A 20,340-nucleotide genomic window follows, 5' to 3' on the forward strand; every position below is an offset into this window, starting at 1 on the left:
CTATAGACTAGACTATAGACTAGATTATAGACTAGACTGTAGACGACTATAGACTAGACTATAGACTAGATTATAGACTAGACTGTATACTAGACTATGGAATAGACTATAGACTAGACTATAGACTAGACTATAGACTAGACTATAGACTAGACTATAGACTAGACTATAGACTAGACTATAGACTAGACTATAGACTAGACTATAGACTAGACTATAGACTAGACTATAGACTAGACTATAGACTAGACTATAGACTAGACTATAGATTAGACTATAGACTAGACTATAGATTAGACTATAGACTAGACTATAGACTAGACTATAGACTAGACTATAGACTAGACTATAGATTAGACTATAGACTAGACTATAGACTAGACTATAGACTAGACTATAGACTAGACTATAGATTAGACTATAGACTAGACTATAGACTAGACTATAGACTAGACTATAGACTAGACTATAGACTAGACTATAGACTAGACTGTAGACTAGACTAGACTAGATTATAGACTAGACTATAGACTAGACTATAGACTAGACTGTAGACTAGACTATAGACTAGATTATAGACTAGACTATAGACTAGACTATAGACTAGACTATAGACTAGACTATAGACTAGACTATAGACTAGACTATAGATTAGACTATAGACTAGACTATAGACTAGACTATAGACTAGACTATAGACTAGACTATAGACTAGACTATAGACTAGACTATAGACTAGACTATAGACTAGACTATAGACTAGACTATAGACTAGACTATAGACTAGACTATAGACTAGACTATAGATTAGACTATAGATTAGACTATAGACTAGACTATAGACTAGACTATAGACTAGACTATAGACTAGACTATAGACTAGACTATAGACTAGACTATAGACTAGACTATAGATTAGACTATAGACTAGACTATAGACTAGACTATAGACTAGACTATAGACTAGACTATAGACTAGACTATAGACTAGACTATAGACTAGACTATAGACTAGACTATAGACTAGACTATAGACTAGACTATAGACTAGACTATAGACTAGACTATAGACTAGACTATAGACTAGACTATAGACTAGACTATAGACTAGACTATAGACTAGACTATAGACTAGACTATAGACTAGACTATAGACTAGACTATAGACTAGACTATAGACTAGACTACAGACTAGACTATAGACTAGACTATAGACTAGACTATAGACTAGACTATAGACTAGACTATAGACTAGACTATAGACTAGACTATAGACTAGACTATAGACTAGACTATAGACTAGACTATAGACTAGACTATAGACTAGACTATAGACTAGACTATAGACTAGACTATAGACTAGACTATAGACTAGACTATAGACTAGACTATAGACTAGACTATAGACTAGACTATAGACTAGACTATAGACTAGACTATAGACTAGACTATAGACTAGACTATAGACTAGACTATAGACTACACTATAGACTAGACTATAGACTAGACTATAGACTAGACTATAGACTAGACTATAGACTAGACTATAGACTAGACTATAGACTAGACTATAGACTAGACTATAGACAGACTATAGACTAGACTATAGACTAGACTATAGACTAGACTAGACTAGACTATAGACTAGACTATAGACTAGACTATAGACTAGACTATAGACTAGACTATAGACTAGACTATAGACTAGACATAGACTAGACTATAGACTAGACTATAGACTAGACTATAGACTAGACTATAGACTAGACTATAGACTAGATTATAGACTAGACTGTAGACTAGACTATAGACTAGATTAGACTAGACTGTAGACTAGACTATAGACTAGACTATAGACTAGACTATAGACTAGACTATAGACTAGATTATAGACTAGACTGTAGACTAGACTATAGACTAGACTATAGACTAGATTATAGACTAGACTGTAGACTAGACTATAGAATAGACTATAGACTAGACTATAGACTAGACTATAGACTAGACTATAGACTAGACTATAGACTAGACTATAGACTAGACTATAGACTAGACTATAGACTAGACTATAGACTAGACTATAGACTAGACTATAGACTAGACTATAGACTAGACTATAGACTAGACTATAGACTAGACTATAGACTAGACTATAGACTAGACTATAGACTAGACTATAGACTAGACTATAACTAGACTATAGACTAGACTATAGACTAGACTATAGACTAGACTATAGACTATATATAGACTAGACTGTAGACTAGATTATAGACTAGATTATAGACTAGACTATAGACTAGACTATAGACTAGACTATAGACTAGACTATAGACTAGACTATAGACTAGACTATAGACTAGACTGTAGACTAGACTATAGACTAGACTATAGACTAGATTATAGACTAGACTGTAGACTAGACTATAGATAGACTATAGACTAGACTATAGACTAGACTATAGACTAGACTAGACTATAGACTAGACTATAGACTAGACTATGGACTAGACTATAGACTAGACTATAGACTAGACTATAGACTAGACTATAGACCAGACTATAGACTAGACTATAGACTAGACTATAGACTAGACTATAGACTAGACTATAGACTAGACTATAGACTAGACTATAGACTAGACTATAGACTAGACTATAGATTAGACTATAGACTAGACTATAGACTAGACTATAGACTAGACTATAGACTAGACTATAGACTAGACTATAGACTAGACTATAGACTAGACTATAGACTAGACTATAGACTAGACTATAGACTAGAATAGACTAGACTATAGACTAGACTGTAGACTAGACTATAGACTAGATTATAGACTAGACTAAGACTAGACTATAGACTAGACTATAGACTAGACTATAGACTAGACTATAGACTAGACTATAGACTAGACATAGATAGACTATAGATTCTATAGACTAGACTATAGACTAGACTATAGACTAGACTATAGACTAGACTATAGACTAGACTATAGACTAGACTATAGACTAGACTATAGACTAGACTATAGACTAGACTATAGATTAGACTATAGATTAGACTATAGACTAGACTATAGACTAGAATAGACTAGACTATAGACTAGACTATAGACTAGACTATAGACTAGACTATAGATTAGACTATAGACTAGACTATAGACTAGACTATAGACTAGACTATAGACTAGACCTATAGACTAGACTATAGACTAGACTATAGACTAGACTATAGACTAGACTATAGACTAGACTATAGACTAGACTATAGACTAGACTTAGACTAGACTATAGACTAGACTATAGACTAGACTATAGACTAGACTATAGACTAGACTATAGACTAGACTATAGACTAGACTATAGACTAGACTATAGACTAGACTATAGACTAGACTATAGACTAGACTATAGACTAGACTATAGACTAGACTATAGACTAGACTATAGCTAGACTATAGACTAGACTATAGACTAGACTATAGATTAGACTATAGACTAGACTATAGATTAGACTATAGACTAGACTATAGACTAGACTATAGACTAGACTATAGACTAGACTATAGACTAGACTATAGATTAGACTATAGACTAGACTATAGACTAGACTATAGACTAGACTATAGACTAGACTATAGACTAGACTATAGACTAGACTATAGACTAGACTATAGACTAGACTATAGACTAGACTATAGACTAGACTATAGACTAGACTATAGACTAGACTATAGACTAGACTATAGACTAGACTATAGACTAGACTATAGACTAGACTATAGACTAGACTATAGACTAGACTATAGACTAGACTATAGACTAGACTATAGACTAGACTATAGACTAGACTATAGACTAGACTATAGACTAGACTATAGACTAGACTATAGACTAGACTATAGATAGACTATAGACTAGACTATAGACTAGACTATAGACTAGACTATAGACTAGACTATAGACTAGACTATAGACTAGACTATAGACTAGACTATAGACTAGACTATAGACTAGAATAGACTAGACTATAGACTAGACTATAGACTAGACTATAGACTAGACTATAGACTAGACTATAGACTAGACTATGACTAACTATAGACTAGACTATAGACTAGACTATAGACAAGTCTATAGACTAGACTATAGACTAGACTATAGACTAGACTATAGACTAGACTATAGACTAGACTATAGACTAGACTATAGACTAGACTATAGACTAGACTAGACTAGACTAGACTATAGACTAGACTATAGATAGACTATAGACTAGACTATAGACTAGATAGACTAGACTATAGACTAGACTATAGACTAGACTATAGACTAGACTATAGACTAGACTATAGACTAGACTATAGACTAGACTATAGACTAGACTATAGACTAGACTATAGACTAGATATAGACTAGACTATAGACTAGACTATAGACTAGACTATAGACTAGACTATAGACTAGACTATAGACTAGACTATAGACTAGACTATAGACTAGACTATAGACTAGACTATAGACTAGACTATAGACTAGACTATAGACTAGACTATAGACTAGACTATAGACTAGACTATAGACTAGACTATAGACTAGACTATAGACTAGACTATAGACTAGATAGACTAGACTATAGACGACTATAGACTAGACTATAGACTAGACTATAGACTAGACTATAGACTAGACTATAGACTAGACTATAGACTAGACTATAGACTAGACTATAGACTAGACTATAGACTAGACTATAGACTAGACTATAGACTAGACTATAGACTAGACTAGACTAGACTATAGACTAGACTATAGACTAGACTATAGACTAGACTATAGACTAGACTATAGACTAGACTATGACTGACTATAGACTAGACTATAGACTAGACTATAGACTAGACTATAGACTAGACTATAGACTAGACTATAGACTAGACTATAGACTAGACTATAGATAGAGAAGACTAGACTATAGACTAGACTATAGACTAGACTATAGACTAGACTATAGACTAGACTATAGACTAGACTATACTAGACTATAGACTAGACTATAGACTAGACTATAGACTAGACTATAGACTAGACTATAGCTAGACTATAGACTAGACTAGACTAGACTATAGACTAGACTATAGACTAGACTATAGACTAGACTATAGACTAGACTATAGACTAGACTATAGACTAGACTATAGACTAGACTATAGACTAGACTATAGACTAGACTATAGACTAGACTATAGACTAGACTATAGACTAGACTATAGACTAGACTATAGACTAGACTATAGACTAGACTATAGACTAGACTATAGACTAGACTATAGACTAGACTATAGACTAGACTACAGACTAGACTATAGGACTAGACTAGACTATAGACTAGACTTGAAAAACTTCAACTTTTTAAATTTTGCTCTGCATGGTTCTAGACTTTTGTAAGAGGCATTTAAACATAATCTGACTTTCTGTTATGCCTCATGATATTTTTATTTTTTCTGGTAATTTCCATTTCAAAAGCAAATTTCCGTATTGTAAGTATTCACACGCTTCATAATAATTCAGTGATTTGTGATGAAAATTTAAACATACATATAACACAATGTCTGAGTGCTGGCCATCAGACCTTAAAAATGTCATCATAAATCAATAATATTGATTAAATATAAAAAACTCATTATGACGAGTATAAGTAGAAATGATGAATAAAAGAATAGAAAAATAACCAAAAATTTTACATAACAATTACAAAGTAGAATGAAATCACTTTAAATATTTAAACAAGTTCAGGGTATTCATAGCAATTTAACATAAGAACTTAAAGCTTTTGTAAATTTATGTCGATTTATGACTACCTGAAGCATAAGCTTATTTGTCTGACATTATTTCTTTCTTACCTTAATAATTGTACAAAAGAAAGCGAAAACCCTAAATTATAATTGTTCATGGTTTCTCTTCTTTCCATTACCATTTTTAGCGTACAACTGTAATGTCTTCCACTTCCAGTGTTTTGCCGGATGTAGCGGCACCCGCTGTCTTAAATACTGAAAGTGTACATGTTAATTTAAATGCATCCGGTAAAGCACAACAGCAGCAACAACAACAATTACACACAAAATCTCCAGCAACATCACCAAAAACCTAAAACTTTAACTTCTAATAGTAGCAACAATATTGTTGCATCAGCAACAGCCTCCATCTAACAACTCGAATAGTACGCAGCAGCATCATCATCATCATCAAACAATCAATTACCACATCACAGCAATAATGGCATATGACCAACTCCACAACCAATACTGTCATCAACATCATCCTCAATGTCTACGACGACGACAGCAACATCATCACAACAACAACAACCATCGACTGGAAAAACGTCTGTCACAATACCCATTGAATCTCAGCCACCAATGCGTACAATTGAATTATCAACAGGTCGGATACGAGAAGGATTTGGTATGTATCTTTTCTATTTATATGAGTCTATCTATGTATGTATATGTTGGTTGTTCTATGCCTCCTATTACTCCTCCCGCTGACGTAACTGAAGATTAAATTGAAATAGTATGTTACAACAGAGTTAGAGTTTATTTCTGCTTTTGTTCTGGTTGTTACCAGAGAAAAAAATTTTGGCTTAATCACTTAAGGATGGTTTTTAGAAGTCATATATTTCGGAGAACAACAAAAATAGGAATAGATGGATTTTACAACATTCGTTTTTTAATTCGTTGTTATAACAAGTTTAGTTAGAAGAAACTTTATTTTCAAAATGTGAGAATATTTTTTTAGTTCTGTTCTGTTCTAGTTCTGTTCTAGTTCTGTTCTAGTTCTGTTTAGTTCTGTTCTAGTTCTGTTTTAGTTCTGTTCTAGTTCTGTTCTAGTTCTGTTCTAGTTCTGTTCTAGTTCTGTTCTAGTTCTGTTCTAGTTCTGTTCTAGTTCTGTTCTAGTTCTGTTCTAGTTCTGTTCTAGTTCTGTTCTAGTTCTGTTCTAGTTCTGTTCTAGTTCAGTTCTAGTTCTGTTCAGTTCTGTTCCAGTTCTGTTCTAGTTCTGTTCTAGTTCTGTTCTAGTTCTGTTCTAGTTCTGTTCTAGTTCTGTTCTAGTTCTGTTCTAGTTCTGTTCTAGTTCTGTTCTAGTTCTGTTCTAGTTCTGTTCTAGTTCTGTTCTAGTTCTGTTCTAGTTCTGTTCTAGGTCTGTTCTAGTTCTGTTCTAGTTCTGTGTTCTAGTTCTGTTCTATTTCTGTTCTAGTTCTGTTCTAGTTCTGTTCTAGTTCTGTTCTAGTTCTGTTCTAGTTCTGTTCTAGTTTGTTCTAGTTCTGTTCTAGTTCTGTTCTAGTTCTGTTCTAGTTCTGTTCTAGTTCTGTTCTAGTTCTGTTCTAGTTCTGTTCTAGTTCTGTTCTAGTTCTGTTCTAGTTCTGTTCTAGTTCTGTTCTAGTTCTGTTCTAGTTCTGTTCTAGTTCTGTTCTAGTCTTTTCAGTTCTGTTCTAGTTCTGTTCTAGTTCTGTTCTAGTTCTGTTCTAGTTCTGTTCTAGTTCTGTTCTAGTTCTGTTCTAGTTCTGTTCTAGTTCTGTTCTAGTTCTGTTCTAGTTCTGTTCTAGTTCTGTTCTAGTTCTGTTCTAGTTCTGTTCTAGTTCTGTTCTAGTTCTGTTCTAGTTCTGTTCTAGTTCTGTTCTAGTTCTGTTCTAGTTCTGTTCTAGTTCTGTTCTAGTTCTGTTCTAGTTCTGTTCTAGTTTGTTCTAGTTCTGTTCTAGTTCTGTTCTAGTTCTGTTCTAGTTCTGTTCTAGTTCTGTTCTAGTTCTGTTCTAGTTCTGTTCTAGTTCTGTTCTAGTTCTGTTCTAGTTCTGTTCTAGTTCTGTTCTAGTTTTGTTCTAGTTCTGTTCTAGCTCTGTTCTAGTTCTGTTCTGTTCTAGTTCTGTTCTGTTCTAGTTCTGTTCTGTGTTCTTTTGTTAGTTCTGTTCTAGTTCTGTTCTAGTTCTGTTCTAGTTCTGTTCTAGTTCTGTTCTAGTTCTGTTCTAGTTCTGTTCTAGTTCTGTTCTAGTTCTGTTCTAGTTCTGTTCTAGTTCTGTTCTAGTTCTGTTCTAGTTCTGTTCTAGTTCTGTTCTAGTTCTGTTCTAGTTCTGTTCTAGTTCTGTTCTAGTTCTGTTCTAGTTCTGTTCTAGTTCTGTTCTAGTTCTGTTCTAGTTCTGTTCTAGTTCTGTTCTAGTTCTGTTCTAGTTCTGTTCTAGTTCTGTTCTAGTTCTGTTCTAGTTCTGTTCTAGTTCTGTTCTAGTTCTGTTCTAGTTCTGTTCTAGTTCTGTTCTAGTTCTGTTCTAGTTCTGTTCTAGTTCTGTTCTAGTTCTGTTCTAGTTCTGTTCTAGTTCTGTTCTAGTTCTGTTCTAGTTCTGTTCTAGTTCTGTTCTAGTTCTGTTCTAGTTCTGTTCTAGTTCTGTTCTAGTTCTGTTCTAGTTCTGTTCTAGTTCTGTTCTAGTTCTGTTCTAGTTCTGTTCTAGTTCTGTTCTAGTTCTGTTCTAGTTCTGTTCTAGTTCTGTTCTAGTTCTGTTCTAGTTCTGTTCTAGTTCTGTTCTAGTTCTGTTCTAGTTCTGTTCTAGTTCTGTTCTAGTTCTGTTCTAGTTCTGTTCTAGTTCTGTTCTAGTTCTGTTCTAGTTCTGTTCTAGTTCTGTTCTAGTTCTGTTCTAGTTCTGTTCTAGTTCTGTTCTAGTTCTGTTCTAGTTCTGTTCTAGTTCTGTTCTAGTTCTGTTCTAGTTCTGTTCTAGTTCTGTTCTAGTTCTGTTCTAGTTCTGTTCTAGTTCTGTTCTAGTTCTGTTCTAGTTCTGTTCTAGTTCTGTTCTAGTTCTGTTCTAGTTCTGTTCTAGTTCTGTTCTAGTTCAGTTCTAGTTCAGTTCTAGTTCAGTTCTAGTTCAGTTCTAGTTCAGTTCTAGTTCAGTTCTAGTTCAGTTCTAGTTCATTCTAGTTCAGTTCTAGTTCTAGTTCAGTTCTAGTTCAGTTCTAGTTCAGTTCTAGTTCAGTTCTAGTTCAGTTCTAGTTCAGTTCTAGTTCAGTTCTAGTTCAGTTCTAGTTCAGTTCTAGTTCAGTTCTAGTTCAGTTCTAGTTCAGTTCTAGTTCAGTTCTAGTTCAGTTCTAGTTCAGTTCTAGTTCAGTTCTAGTTCAGTTCTAGTTCAGTTCTAGTTCAGTTCTAGTTCAGTTCTAGTTCAGTTCTAGTTCAGTTTCTAGTTCAGTTCTAGTTCAGTTCTAGTTCAGTTCTAGTTCAGTTCTAGTTCAGTTCTAGTTCGTTCTAGTTCAGTTCTAGTTCAGTTCTAGTTCAGTTCTAGTTCAGTTCTAGTTCGTTCTAGTTCAGTTCTAGTTCAGTTCTAGTTCAGTTCTAGTTCAGTTCTAGTTCAGTTTTAGTTCAGTTCTAGTTCAGTTCTAGTTCAGTTCTAGTTCAGTTCTAGTTCAGTTCTAGTTCAGTTCTAGTTCAGTTCTAGTTCAGTTCTAGTTCAGTTCTAGTTCAGTTCTAGTTCAGTTCTAGTTCAGTTCAGTTCTAGTTCAGTTCTAGTTCAGTTCTAGTTCAGTTCTAGTTCAGTTCTAGTTCAGTTCTAGTTCAGTTTCTAGTTCAGTTCTAGTTCAGTTCTAGTTAGTTCTAGTTCAGTTCTAGTTCAGTTCTAGTTCAGTTCTAGTTCACTCTAGTTCAGTTCTAGTCAGTTCTAGTTCAGTTCTAGTTCAGTTCTAGTTCGTTCTAGTCATTTAGTTCAGTTCTAGTTCCGTCTCGTTCAGTTCTAGTTCAGTTCTAGTTCCGTTCTAGTTCAGTTCTAGTTCAGTTCTAGTTCAGTTCTAGTTCAGTTCGTAGTTCTATCAGTTCTAGTTCCTAGATTCCCTTTCTAGTTCACTTCTAGTTCAGTTCTAGTTCAGTTCTAGTTCAGTTCTAGTTCAGTTCTAGTTCAAGTTCTAGTTCAGTTCTAGTTCAGTTCTAGTTCAGTTTCTAGTTCAGTTCTAGTTCCAATTCTAGTTCAGTTCTATTCAGTTCTAGTTCATTCTCGTTCAGTTCTAGTTCAGTTTCAGTTCAGTTCAGTTCTAGTTCAGTTCTAGTTCAGTTCTAGTTCAGTTCTAGTTCAGTTCTAGTTCAGTTCTAGTTCAGTTCTAGTTCAGTTCTAGTTCAGTTCTAGTTCAGTTCTAGTCTAGTTCATTAGTTCAGTTCTAGTTCAGTTCTAGTTCGTTTTAGTGCTAGTTTAGTTCTAGTCAATTCTAGTTCATTTCTAGTACAGTTCTATTTCAGTTCTAGTTAAGTTCTGTTTCGTTTATCTTCCTTAACGGCCTCTAAATATTTGTGTTATTATCAGATATCAGGTGTCCTGGAGCACTTCAATGTCGACGTAGTTTCATTGGTGTTTATATGTCCACATTGGTGGTGATCTTCTTTTGATCTCTTGAATGTTATTGCTTATTTAAAAATTTAGAATGATTAATATATTTTTTTTTTATTTTTAGCTAATGGTGATGTCATAGTTACTCTACTACCCGCCAATACCAAACTCCCCTGGGTAACACCGGCCATATTTAGGCCAGAACTAGTGCCAGAGGAGTTAATGGCTCAAGGTCTGACAGTGAGTATTAAAAGAATTTGAAAATAGGAGGTCGGATTTTAATTTTTAACATTTTTTTCCAGCTTACCGTCGAAGAATATGTACATGCCATGGAAACTCTGGTTAATGATTATCGCTTTACCATGTATAATATTTGCTATAAACGCATCTTAGTCTGTTGGATTCTATTCGCATTCTCGGTTCTGTTGACTTTACTCTTCTCAGGCCTACAAGGGGTGGCCTTGTTTTCTTTGGGAGTAGGCTGGCTTTTCCTTAATGCCGCCGCTATATTCCTCTGCATGTGGGTGAAGTTGCGTTTGGCCCGAGGTCTAGAGAAATGTTTGGCACGAGTCAATAAACAATTGATTAAGCACAAAATCCTTTTGATATTAGATGATCGTGGTCGTATATCGTGTCATAAAGTTAACTTATGTTTCCTATACTTTGATTCGGCTCCTTGTGTAAGCTTTTTAAATGAATTCCTTGAACATACCGAGCAAAATGGTGGTGAAGCTATTAAGGCGGGATGGGAATCTAAATTGGATATAGATGTTAATGATATTGTTATACAAGGTTCAAATCCGGTGCGTTTGTCTAGGAAACAGGTGAGTTTGAAATTTGATAATTTGGCTTTTCAGCACTTTCTTTTTTTTTTTCCACAAAAACACATTAAAATCATGTAAATAACATTGAACAACATTTGCAAGAAAAATATGTTTAAGCAAATCATAGTCTTGAATAGATCATACATTTTCTTCACTGTCCTTAAGAACTTATCTTTCTAAATACATATACACACATACATATAAACGAATAAATTAAAATATTACTATGTATATGAAACTTATGTTAAAACCTATTATGAACAACAAAAAAAAATCCCTGTAAAAATTTTAGGCTGTGGCCCAAGAACTTTATCTCAGCTATTTACAACGTTGGGGCAAAGATTTCTTAAGACGTCGTCTTGACTGGACCGTCCAAGAGGCTGGCGTTCATGAAACACCCCGACATTTACAATCATCCATCTGTCCCTGCCAGTATGAGGAAGAAGTTTTGCGCAATAAAATTAAAATGCATTTACAGCGCAAACAATGTTGTGGCCTTAACTGTTTGGGTTGTTGGTTATAAACTAGTGAAAGGACATATAACCACACACACACATATACACGAAATGAGAAAAACACCTAAAACAAAAGGAATGTTAATATTTAATTTTGAAAATTTGTTTTTAATTATAGTAAACAAAACAACAACAAAAACAAGAAATTTCCATTGTTTTGTTTTATTATTTAGCTTTTTTTAGTAGTTTTTTTAATTTAACTATTTTATGTTTTATTTGCTCAACAATTTTTATGTTTTTTGCTTTTTTTGTCGTTTTTTTTATTATTTGTTTAAAAAAAAGTCGTTTATTTTTAAGTTAATTGTAAAAAAACTCAAAATATTTGTCAAATATACTTCTATTTAATTAAAATATTTACCATTTAGTTTTTTCTTTATTTATTTAATATTTTCTTTATTTGTTAATGTATTTGTTTATTACTGGCCTGGACATTTGTAATACTTCATTGTTTGCTAAAAATTAAAATTTTTAAATTTATTTTCTTTTAATTATTACTTTACTTTAATAGAACTATTTATCATAACATATGGTAGTAAATATCTACATATAAGTATTATTTGCACTATATACAAAGCTTTATTACAAATTTAATACTTTAAACTCTTAAAATTTTTGAACAGTCATTCACTTTGCAAATGCACCATATTAATTTGTAACACCCAGCAGTTTGGGAGGAATGTTCCTCATTACCTATTTAACTCACCACTTAGTGACTATCCTGTAGTCTAGTCTCGTCTGTAGTCTAGTCTATAGTCTAGGATATAGTTTATAGTCTATAGTCCAGTCAAAACTATAGTCTAGTCTATAGTCGAGTCTATAGTCTAGTCTATAGTCGAGTCAATAGTATAGTCTATAGACTAGTATATAGTCTAGTCTGTAGTGTAGTCTGTAGTCTAGTCTGTAGTGTAGTCTGTAGTCTAGTCTATAGTCTAGTCTGTAGTCTAGTCTATAGTCTAGTCTGTAGTCTAGTCTATAGTCTAGTCTATAGTCTAGTCTATAGTCTAGTCTATAGTCTAGTCTATAGTCTAGTCTATAGTCTAGTCTATAGTCTAGTCTATAGTCTAGTCTATAGTCTAGTCTATAGTCTAGTCTATAGTCTAGTCTATAGTCTAGTCTATAGTCTAGTCTATAGTCTAGTCTATAGTCTAGTCTACTGTCTAGTCTATAGTCTAGTCTACAGTCTAGTCTGTAATATAGTCTTTAGTTTATTCTTTATAGCCTAACTAAACTATAGTCTAATCTATAGTCTGGTCTATAGTATAGTCTATAGTCTAGTCTATAGTCTAGTCTATATTCTAGTCCATAGTCTTGTCTATAGTATAGTCTATAGTCTAGCCTATAGTCTAGTCCATAGTTTAGTTTATAGTCTAGTCTATAGTCTAGTCTATAGTCCAGTCTGTAGTCTAGTCTATAGTCCATTGCATAGTTTAGTTTAAGTCTATAGTCTAGTCTAGAGTTTAGTCTATATTAAAGTCTGTAGTCTAGTTTGTATTCTAGTCTATAGTCTAGTCTATAGTCAAGTCTATAGTCGAGCCTATAGTATAGTCAATAGTCCAGTCTATAGTCTAGTCTATGGTATAGTCTATAGTCTAGTCTAGTTTATAGTCTAGTCTGTAGTCTAGTTTATAGTCTAGTCTGTAGTCTAATCTATAGTCTAGTCTATAGTCTAGTCTATAGTCTAGTCTATAGTCTAGTCTATAGTCTAGTTTATAGTCTAGTCTATAGTCTAGTCTATAGTCTAGTCTATAGTCTAGTCTATAGTCTAGTCTATAGTCTAGTCTATAGTCTAGTCTATAGTCTAGTCTATAGTCTAGTCTATAGTTTAGTCTATAGTCCAGTCTATAGTCTAGTCTATAGTCTAGTCTATAGTCTAGTCTATAGTCTAGTCTATAGTCTAATCTATAGTCTAATCTATAGTCTAGTCTATAGTCTAGTCTATAGTCTAGTCTATAGTCTAGTCTATAGTATTGTCTATAGTCTAGTCTATAGTCTAGTCTACAGTCTAGTCTACAGTCTAGTCTACAGTCTAGTCTATAGTCTAGTCTATAGTCTGGTCTATAGTCTAGTCTGTAGTCTAGTCTATAGTCTAGTCTATAGTCTGGTCTATAGTCTAGTCTATAGTCTAGTCTATAGTCTGGTCTATAGTCTAGTCTATAGTCTAGTCTATAGTCTAGTCTATAGTCTAGTCTATAGTCTAGTCTATAGTCTAGTCAATAGTCTAGTCTATAGTCTTTTCTATAGTCTAGTCAATAGTCTAGTCTATAGTCTAGTCTAAAGTCTAGTCTAAAGTCTAGTCTATAGTCCAGTTTATAGTCTAGTCTATAGTCTAGGCTATAGTCTAGGCTATAGTCATTTCTATAGTCTAGTCTATAGTCTAGTCTATGGTCTAGTCTATAGTCTAGTCTATAGTCTAGTTTATAGTCTAGTCTATAGTCTAGTCTATAGTCTAGTCTATAGTCTAGTCTATAGTCTAGTCTATAGTCTAGTCTATAGTCTAGTCTATAGTCTAGTCTATAGTCTAGTCTATAGTCTAGTCTATAGTCTAGTCTATAGTCTAGTCTATAGTCTAGTCTATAGTCTAGTCTATAGTCTAGTCTATAGTCTAGTCTATAGTCTAGTCTATAGTCTATTCTATAGTCTAGTCTATAGTCTAGGTTCATCGAAGTAATATGCCCCGGGTGGAACATAGAGAAACAGTCAGAAAGCTAGACCAAAGCCTCCAAGGTCTCACATATGTGAAAAGTGTTATTTAGTCAACTGTATAACCAGTGGCTGGTAGTGGGTTATCCCCGAACTGTTGGGACCTTCTGTATTGGCCTAGGGACTGGTGTATTAGCCTAGTGTATCAAATCGACTGGAGATTATGAACGCGGTGTACTTTGCGTGAACACCTGCCTCTTCAACCACAGTGTTAGCAGGAGGTGACCAACTAAAGCCCCCTTGTGAGCCCTAAGGAATAGCCTAGTCTATCAAATAGACTGGAGATTATGAACGCGGTGTACTTTGCGTGAACACCTGCCTCTTCAACCACAGTGTTAGCAGGAGGTGACCAACTAAGGCCCCCTTGTGAGCCCTAAGGAATAAGCAAGTGGCAAGTTTTGTACAAGCACTTTGCTTGAGTGCTTGGGTTGTTCAATCTCTGACCATCACTGCTCTGTTGCATAACTTTCCCGGAACCCTGAACATACCTTGACAATATAGGGAAATTCAACGATGACGTATGAAAAAGTCATCGAACATCCATTACCATTCAACAAAACACACACACACACAAACCATTTAAATCCAATACAGATAAAAAGAAACCTCTGACACATTCAAAAGAGTAGAGAGGTCCGTATACCCCCGATTCATTGTTGTGTTTACGGCAACAGCACGAACTTATTCCGTATTTAGTCTTTATGGGGGAATACTTCTGCAGGAACAGACGGTATGGCTGAAGAATATAATGAAATCGAGTCTATTAGATTGACCCAATTCAGAGATTGTTTCCAAGTCATGGTTGAGCGGCTCTGATCCGATCGGAATTAAATTTGACATGGACGTAGCCCAGGGGTATACCAGTTTTAGTGTTGATAATTAACCTTACAAATACTTCAGGGGTGGCGTTTTAAGGGCTCAAAGTTTGATCATCCATCCGTTCAGGGAATTTTGGACCGATCTTATTGGGAAATTCTATCAAAACTACTAGCCAATAGAAAGACACCCGTTTCAAAAGTTGGGTCAATTGAAATCTCCTATATCTTATTCTAAACTCTTTCTGTAGAAACTGATCAAGGTTTCTGGATGTTTTGGATTAAGAATATGGAATCTTAAAAGGTTGAAAGTCCAATGGGACTAATCGGAAGATATCGGTTCGATAAGTGGGATCAATTGAAATTCCTAATATCTTAATCTAATCTTTTTCATTAAAAACTGAGGAATATGGTTCAAGGTTTCTTGGATGTTTTGGTTTAAGAATATGTGCATGTCTGGAATCTGAAAAGAGTGAAAGTGGTTCAGTGTAAATGACAAAATAAAGGTTTCTGTATGTGTAATCTTAATTTTATGAATTTGCTGTAGATTTTTTAGTAAATTATTAAAATTTAGAATGTAATTTGAAATAATGAAGTATTCTGAATGTTTGTGTTTAGATCTTTAGTAGTAATTAAGAATACATATTTTTGAATTTTTTTTTTAAATAATTTTCATTTTCAATCACATTTTATAGTCACTATTTAATTGCATGCTTTTTGCTATATATTTTTAAAACTATTTTTCTTTAGCTTTTTCCTCAATTATTTCATTTGCATTTTCTTTTTTATTCATATTTGTTTTATTATTTTTATTAAAAATTTCATATAAATATCCATAAAAAAAAAACAAATCCAAAAACAAAATTTCCAGGAACGTGGTGTACAATTATTTTTACGTTATGCCTCACGTTGGGGCCGTGATGCCATACGTGGACTGGTCGATGTTACCCCCTTGGAGCCGGGACGTCATTGTGGACAATTTCAATGCCCCTGTCAATACATCAAAGATCATTTGCAGTGTAAACCAAGAGGCAAGTTGAAATGCTTTGATATTGTTTACTGGGTGTTGGCATCAGAACGTTATGAATAAGAGAGAGTGAGAGAGAGAGAACACATTAAAAAGCATAATTTGTAATTGTACATTTAATTCATTTATATTTAAATGTAATGTCTAACTATCATTTGAAACATATAACGATTAAAGCTCATTATTTGTTGTAGTTTTTTTGAAAATTATTTTCAAAATTTTATTTAAATTTTTTTTCACATTTTCATGTTTTTCATATTTTTGGTTTGGCATTAATATGTTTTGTTTGATTCCACAGTTATTGTCAATAGTATTGGTCAGGTAGTTTGGACCCGCTCAACAATGTATGGAAATTGATCGGCTTGTTTTCGGGTTTTTAAATGTGCAATTACAAATTCTTTTTTTTATTTAAAAATTATATTATGATTGATATTATTATATGTAAAAATTTTTCAAATTTTTTAAAAAATTAGTTAAGTTTTCAAAATTTTTTTTTATTCCTTTTTCGATTTTCAAACCACTAGTTCAAAATGGTGAAAGTGTTATAAGTACGGGGTATATTCCACAGTGGATCGATTAGCACTGGCTAAAGTAAACATAAATTTAAATAAAATTTTTAAAATTAAAAAAAAATAAAGTTTTTTTCTATTAAAATCGTTTTGAATTTTTTATTTTAAACTTAAGTTTGTGAAATGGCGCATGTACCCCTTAAGTGGAACTGGCGAATGTACCCCTTTAGTTTAATAAAGTTATAAACTTCTTTTTATTAAAACTAGTTTGTGTTTCTCTTTTTAAATAAGTATTTTGTTTAATGTTTTACAATTTATTAAAATTTTATTACAATTATTTTGAAAAAATAGTTTTGAAATTCTTAAATAACGATTTTTTTTTTTTTTTTAATTTTTAATCACTCAATTGTCCTACATCTCTATATATTAATAATATAATTTTATTAGCTTTTATTTAAATTTACAAATTTAGTTTTGGATTATTATTTGAATATATTTTTAATAATTTTTTTTTTTATTTTTTTTTATAATTTTTTTATTCAATATTTTATTTGTCTCTACACATTTTTTTTGTAAATTTATTTAAATTATTTGTCCCATGTATGTATTTCTAGTTTGTGTCTCCCTTTTTGTTTAATAAAGTTTCCGTTTTATATTAATTTAAACAAATAGTTTGTTTTATTTTTAATTTAATTTCTTAATTTTAAGTTAAATCTATTTTTTTCAATTATTATAGGTTATCCTTGTGGTTGCATTGCCTACGCCTCGGATCCTCAATTTCAAAATCGTTATTAAATTTTTTACATATTTTTCATATTATTACTATTTGTTTATATTATTTAATAAACATTTTTCTATTTTATAATTAAATTGTAAGACTTTTATTTATTTTTTTTGAAGAAATCAGATTTCAAATTTCATAGATCTACTTGTATTTTTAAGCCAGTAATGAAAAGTAATCAGTATTATAGTAATTTTCAAAAGGGGGGTAGAGTCAATTATGGACCGATCCACATATAGTTTGGTGGAGAGATATTGGCTTGCATGAAACCTATGTGAGTCAAATTTCATAGCTATATTCGTAAGCCAGTAATCAGAATTATACTAATTTTCAAAATGGGATCTTATATGGGGGGTAGGGCCAATTATGGTCCTATGTCCGACGTAATTCAGAATTTTATTTCGGAGGTCAAAAAAGTGATTTATGCGAAATTTTGTGCCATTTGCTTCATAAACAACGAATTTGTGAATGTTTAAAGCTCTTTATACAATATTCCGGGGGTACATTTGTATGGGGGCTATGTGAAATCGTTGACCGACTTTGCCCATTTTCAATACCAAATATTTCTGATCAATAAAAAATATTTTGGGAAAATTTCATCTCAATATCTCTTTTTTTGTGGACGCTATCGTGCCAACAACAGACAGACGGAAGGACATAGCTAGATCGTCTTAGAATCCTACGAGGTCCCAGAATATATATACTTTATGGGGTCTGTGAACAATATTTCGATGTGTTACACACGGAATGACCAAATCAATATACCCCCCATCTTTTTTGATGGTGGGTATAATAAGGTATTAAGTAAAACAAAACGGAGGCACAGATATCCGTATATAGATAGTAATATAGTCTACTGTCCAAATTAAATGCGAGAGAACAGATTGAAGAATATAGTCTAGACACTAGAGTACAGCATATAGTGCAGACAATATTTTGTAGTCCTGAATATAGTATATGGTAGGTAGGACTATACCCTATAGTCCAGGCTATAGTCTTTAGTCCCGACTACAGTCCAGACCTTAGTCTATAGTCCAGACTAGAGTCCAGATTATTGTCTATAGTCCAGACTATAGGCTACAGTCCTGACTATAGTATATAGTTCTGACTATATTCTATAGTCCAGACTGTAGTCTATATTCCAGACTATAGTCTACAGTCCAGACTATAGTCTATAGTCCAGATTATAGTCTACAGCCCAGACTATAGCCTATAATCCCGACTATAGTCTATAGTCCCGACTATAGTCTATAGTCCCGACTAAAGTCTATAGTTCCGACTATAGTATATAGTCCCGATCTATAGTCTATAGTCCCGACTATAGTCTACAGTCCCGACTATAGTCTATAGTCCCGACTATAGTCTATAGGCCTAACTATATTCTATAGGCCTGACTATAATCTTTACTTCAGACTATTGTCTATAGTTCACACAATAGTCTATTGTTCAGACTATAATCTATAGTCCAGACTATAGTCTATAGTCCAGACTATAGTCTATAGTCCAGACTATAGTCTATAGTCCAGACTATAGTCTATAGTCCAGACTATAGTCTATAGTCCAGACTATAGTCTATAGCCCAGACTATAGTCTACAGTCCACACTAGAGTCTATACTGTATTTTTATACCCTCCACCACCATCAGTGGTGATAGAGGGTATATATAACTTTGTCATTCCGTGTGTAACACCAAGAAATATTCATCTGAGACCCAACAAAGTATATATATTCTGGGTCCTTATCAAATTCTGAGTCGATTTAGCAATGTCCGTCTGTCTGTGTAAAACACGCTCACGATAAAACGAAGCAATAGCGTTTAACCAAATGCTCCAAATTGAAAATGAGCAAAATCGGTTCACACCGGGAAAAGTTATGAATCAAAATTTAAAACAACCTCGAAAAAAATAAGCATTTTTTACACATTCTGATGTAATTTACTCGAAAACTATGCAAGATAATTCCATGAAAATCACCACACATTCGTTTTTGCACAAGAGCTTGATCCCTGCTGAAAATTTTCTGAATCGGTCCACAATTTCATATACCTCCCATACAAAAGTACATATTCCCGGAAAATGGGTTTTTTGTTAATAACTTCCGTCACAATGTCGATATCTTCACAAAATTTTACAAATTAATACTTATGTATATAGAATTCATACAGAGGAAAAATTTTCTGGATCGGTCCATAATTGGTCATAGCTCCCATACAAGGTCCCCTCCCGAAAATCACTTAAACGCGCATAACTCATTACTAAATTAAGATATCCATATAAAATTTGGTATAAGTATTACTCATATGCACAGAAATATTACTGAGAAATTTTTTTCCGATCGGTCCATAATTGGTCTTCGCTCCTATACAAGGTCCCCTCCCGAAAATCACTTAAACGCGCATAATTCATTACTAAATTAAAATATCCATATAAAATTTGGTACAAGTATTACCGATATGCACAGAAATATTAATGTGAAAGTCTTTTTCGATCGGTCCATAATTGGTCATAGCTCCCATACAAGGTCCCCTCCTGAAAATCACTTAAACGCACATAACTTATTACAAAGTTAAGATATCCATATAAAATTTGGTACAAGTAGTGCTCACATATACAGAAATATTACTATGAAAGTCTTTTTGGATCGGTCCATATTTAGTCATAGCTCCCATACAAGGTCCCCTCCCGAAAATCACTTAAACGCGCATAACTCATTACTAAATTAAGATATCCATATAAAATTTGGTAAAAGTATTGCTTATATGCAAGGACCCCTCCCGAAAATCACTTAAATGCATATAACACATTACTAAATTAAGATATCC

The 20,340-nt window shown here is 33.2% G+C and overlaps 1 protein-coding gene across 1 annotated transcript; it reads left to right on the forward strand.

The window, feature by feature from the left end:
• Positions 1-5,970: 5,970 nt before the first annotated feature.
• LOC119614415 lies at positions 5,971-17,608 on the forward strand. Its single transcript, XM_037970546.1, has 6 exons — positions 5,971-6,151; positions 6,294-6,471; positions 10,473-10,588; positions 10,651-11,172; positions 16,074-16,233; positions 17,475-17,608. The coding sequence occupies exons 1-6, from the start codon at positions 6,002-6,004 to the stop codon at positions 17,531-17,533; spliced, it is 1,185 nt and encodes a 394-aa protein (XP_037826474.1). The 5' UTR covers positions 5,971-6,001; the 3' UTR covers positions 17,534-17,608.
• The last annotated feature ends 2,732 nt before the right edge of the window (positions 17,609-20,340 follow it).

This window comes from Lucilia sericata, unplaced genomic scaffold (assembly GCF_015586225.1).
Source record: "Lucilia sericata isolate MDLA Ls3-8-SP2 unplaced genomic scaffold, ASM1558622v1 Contig002868F_arrow, whole genome shotgun sequence".
Lineage (NCBI taxonomy): Eukaryota > Metazoa > Arthropoda > Insecta > Diptera > Calliphoridae > Lucilia > Lucilia sericata.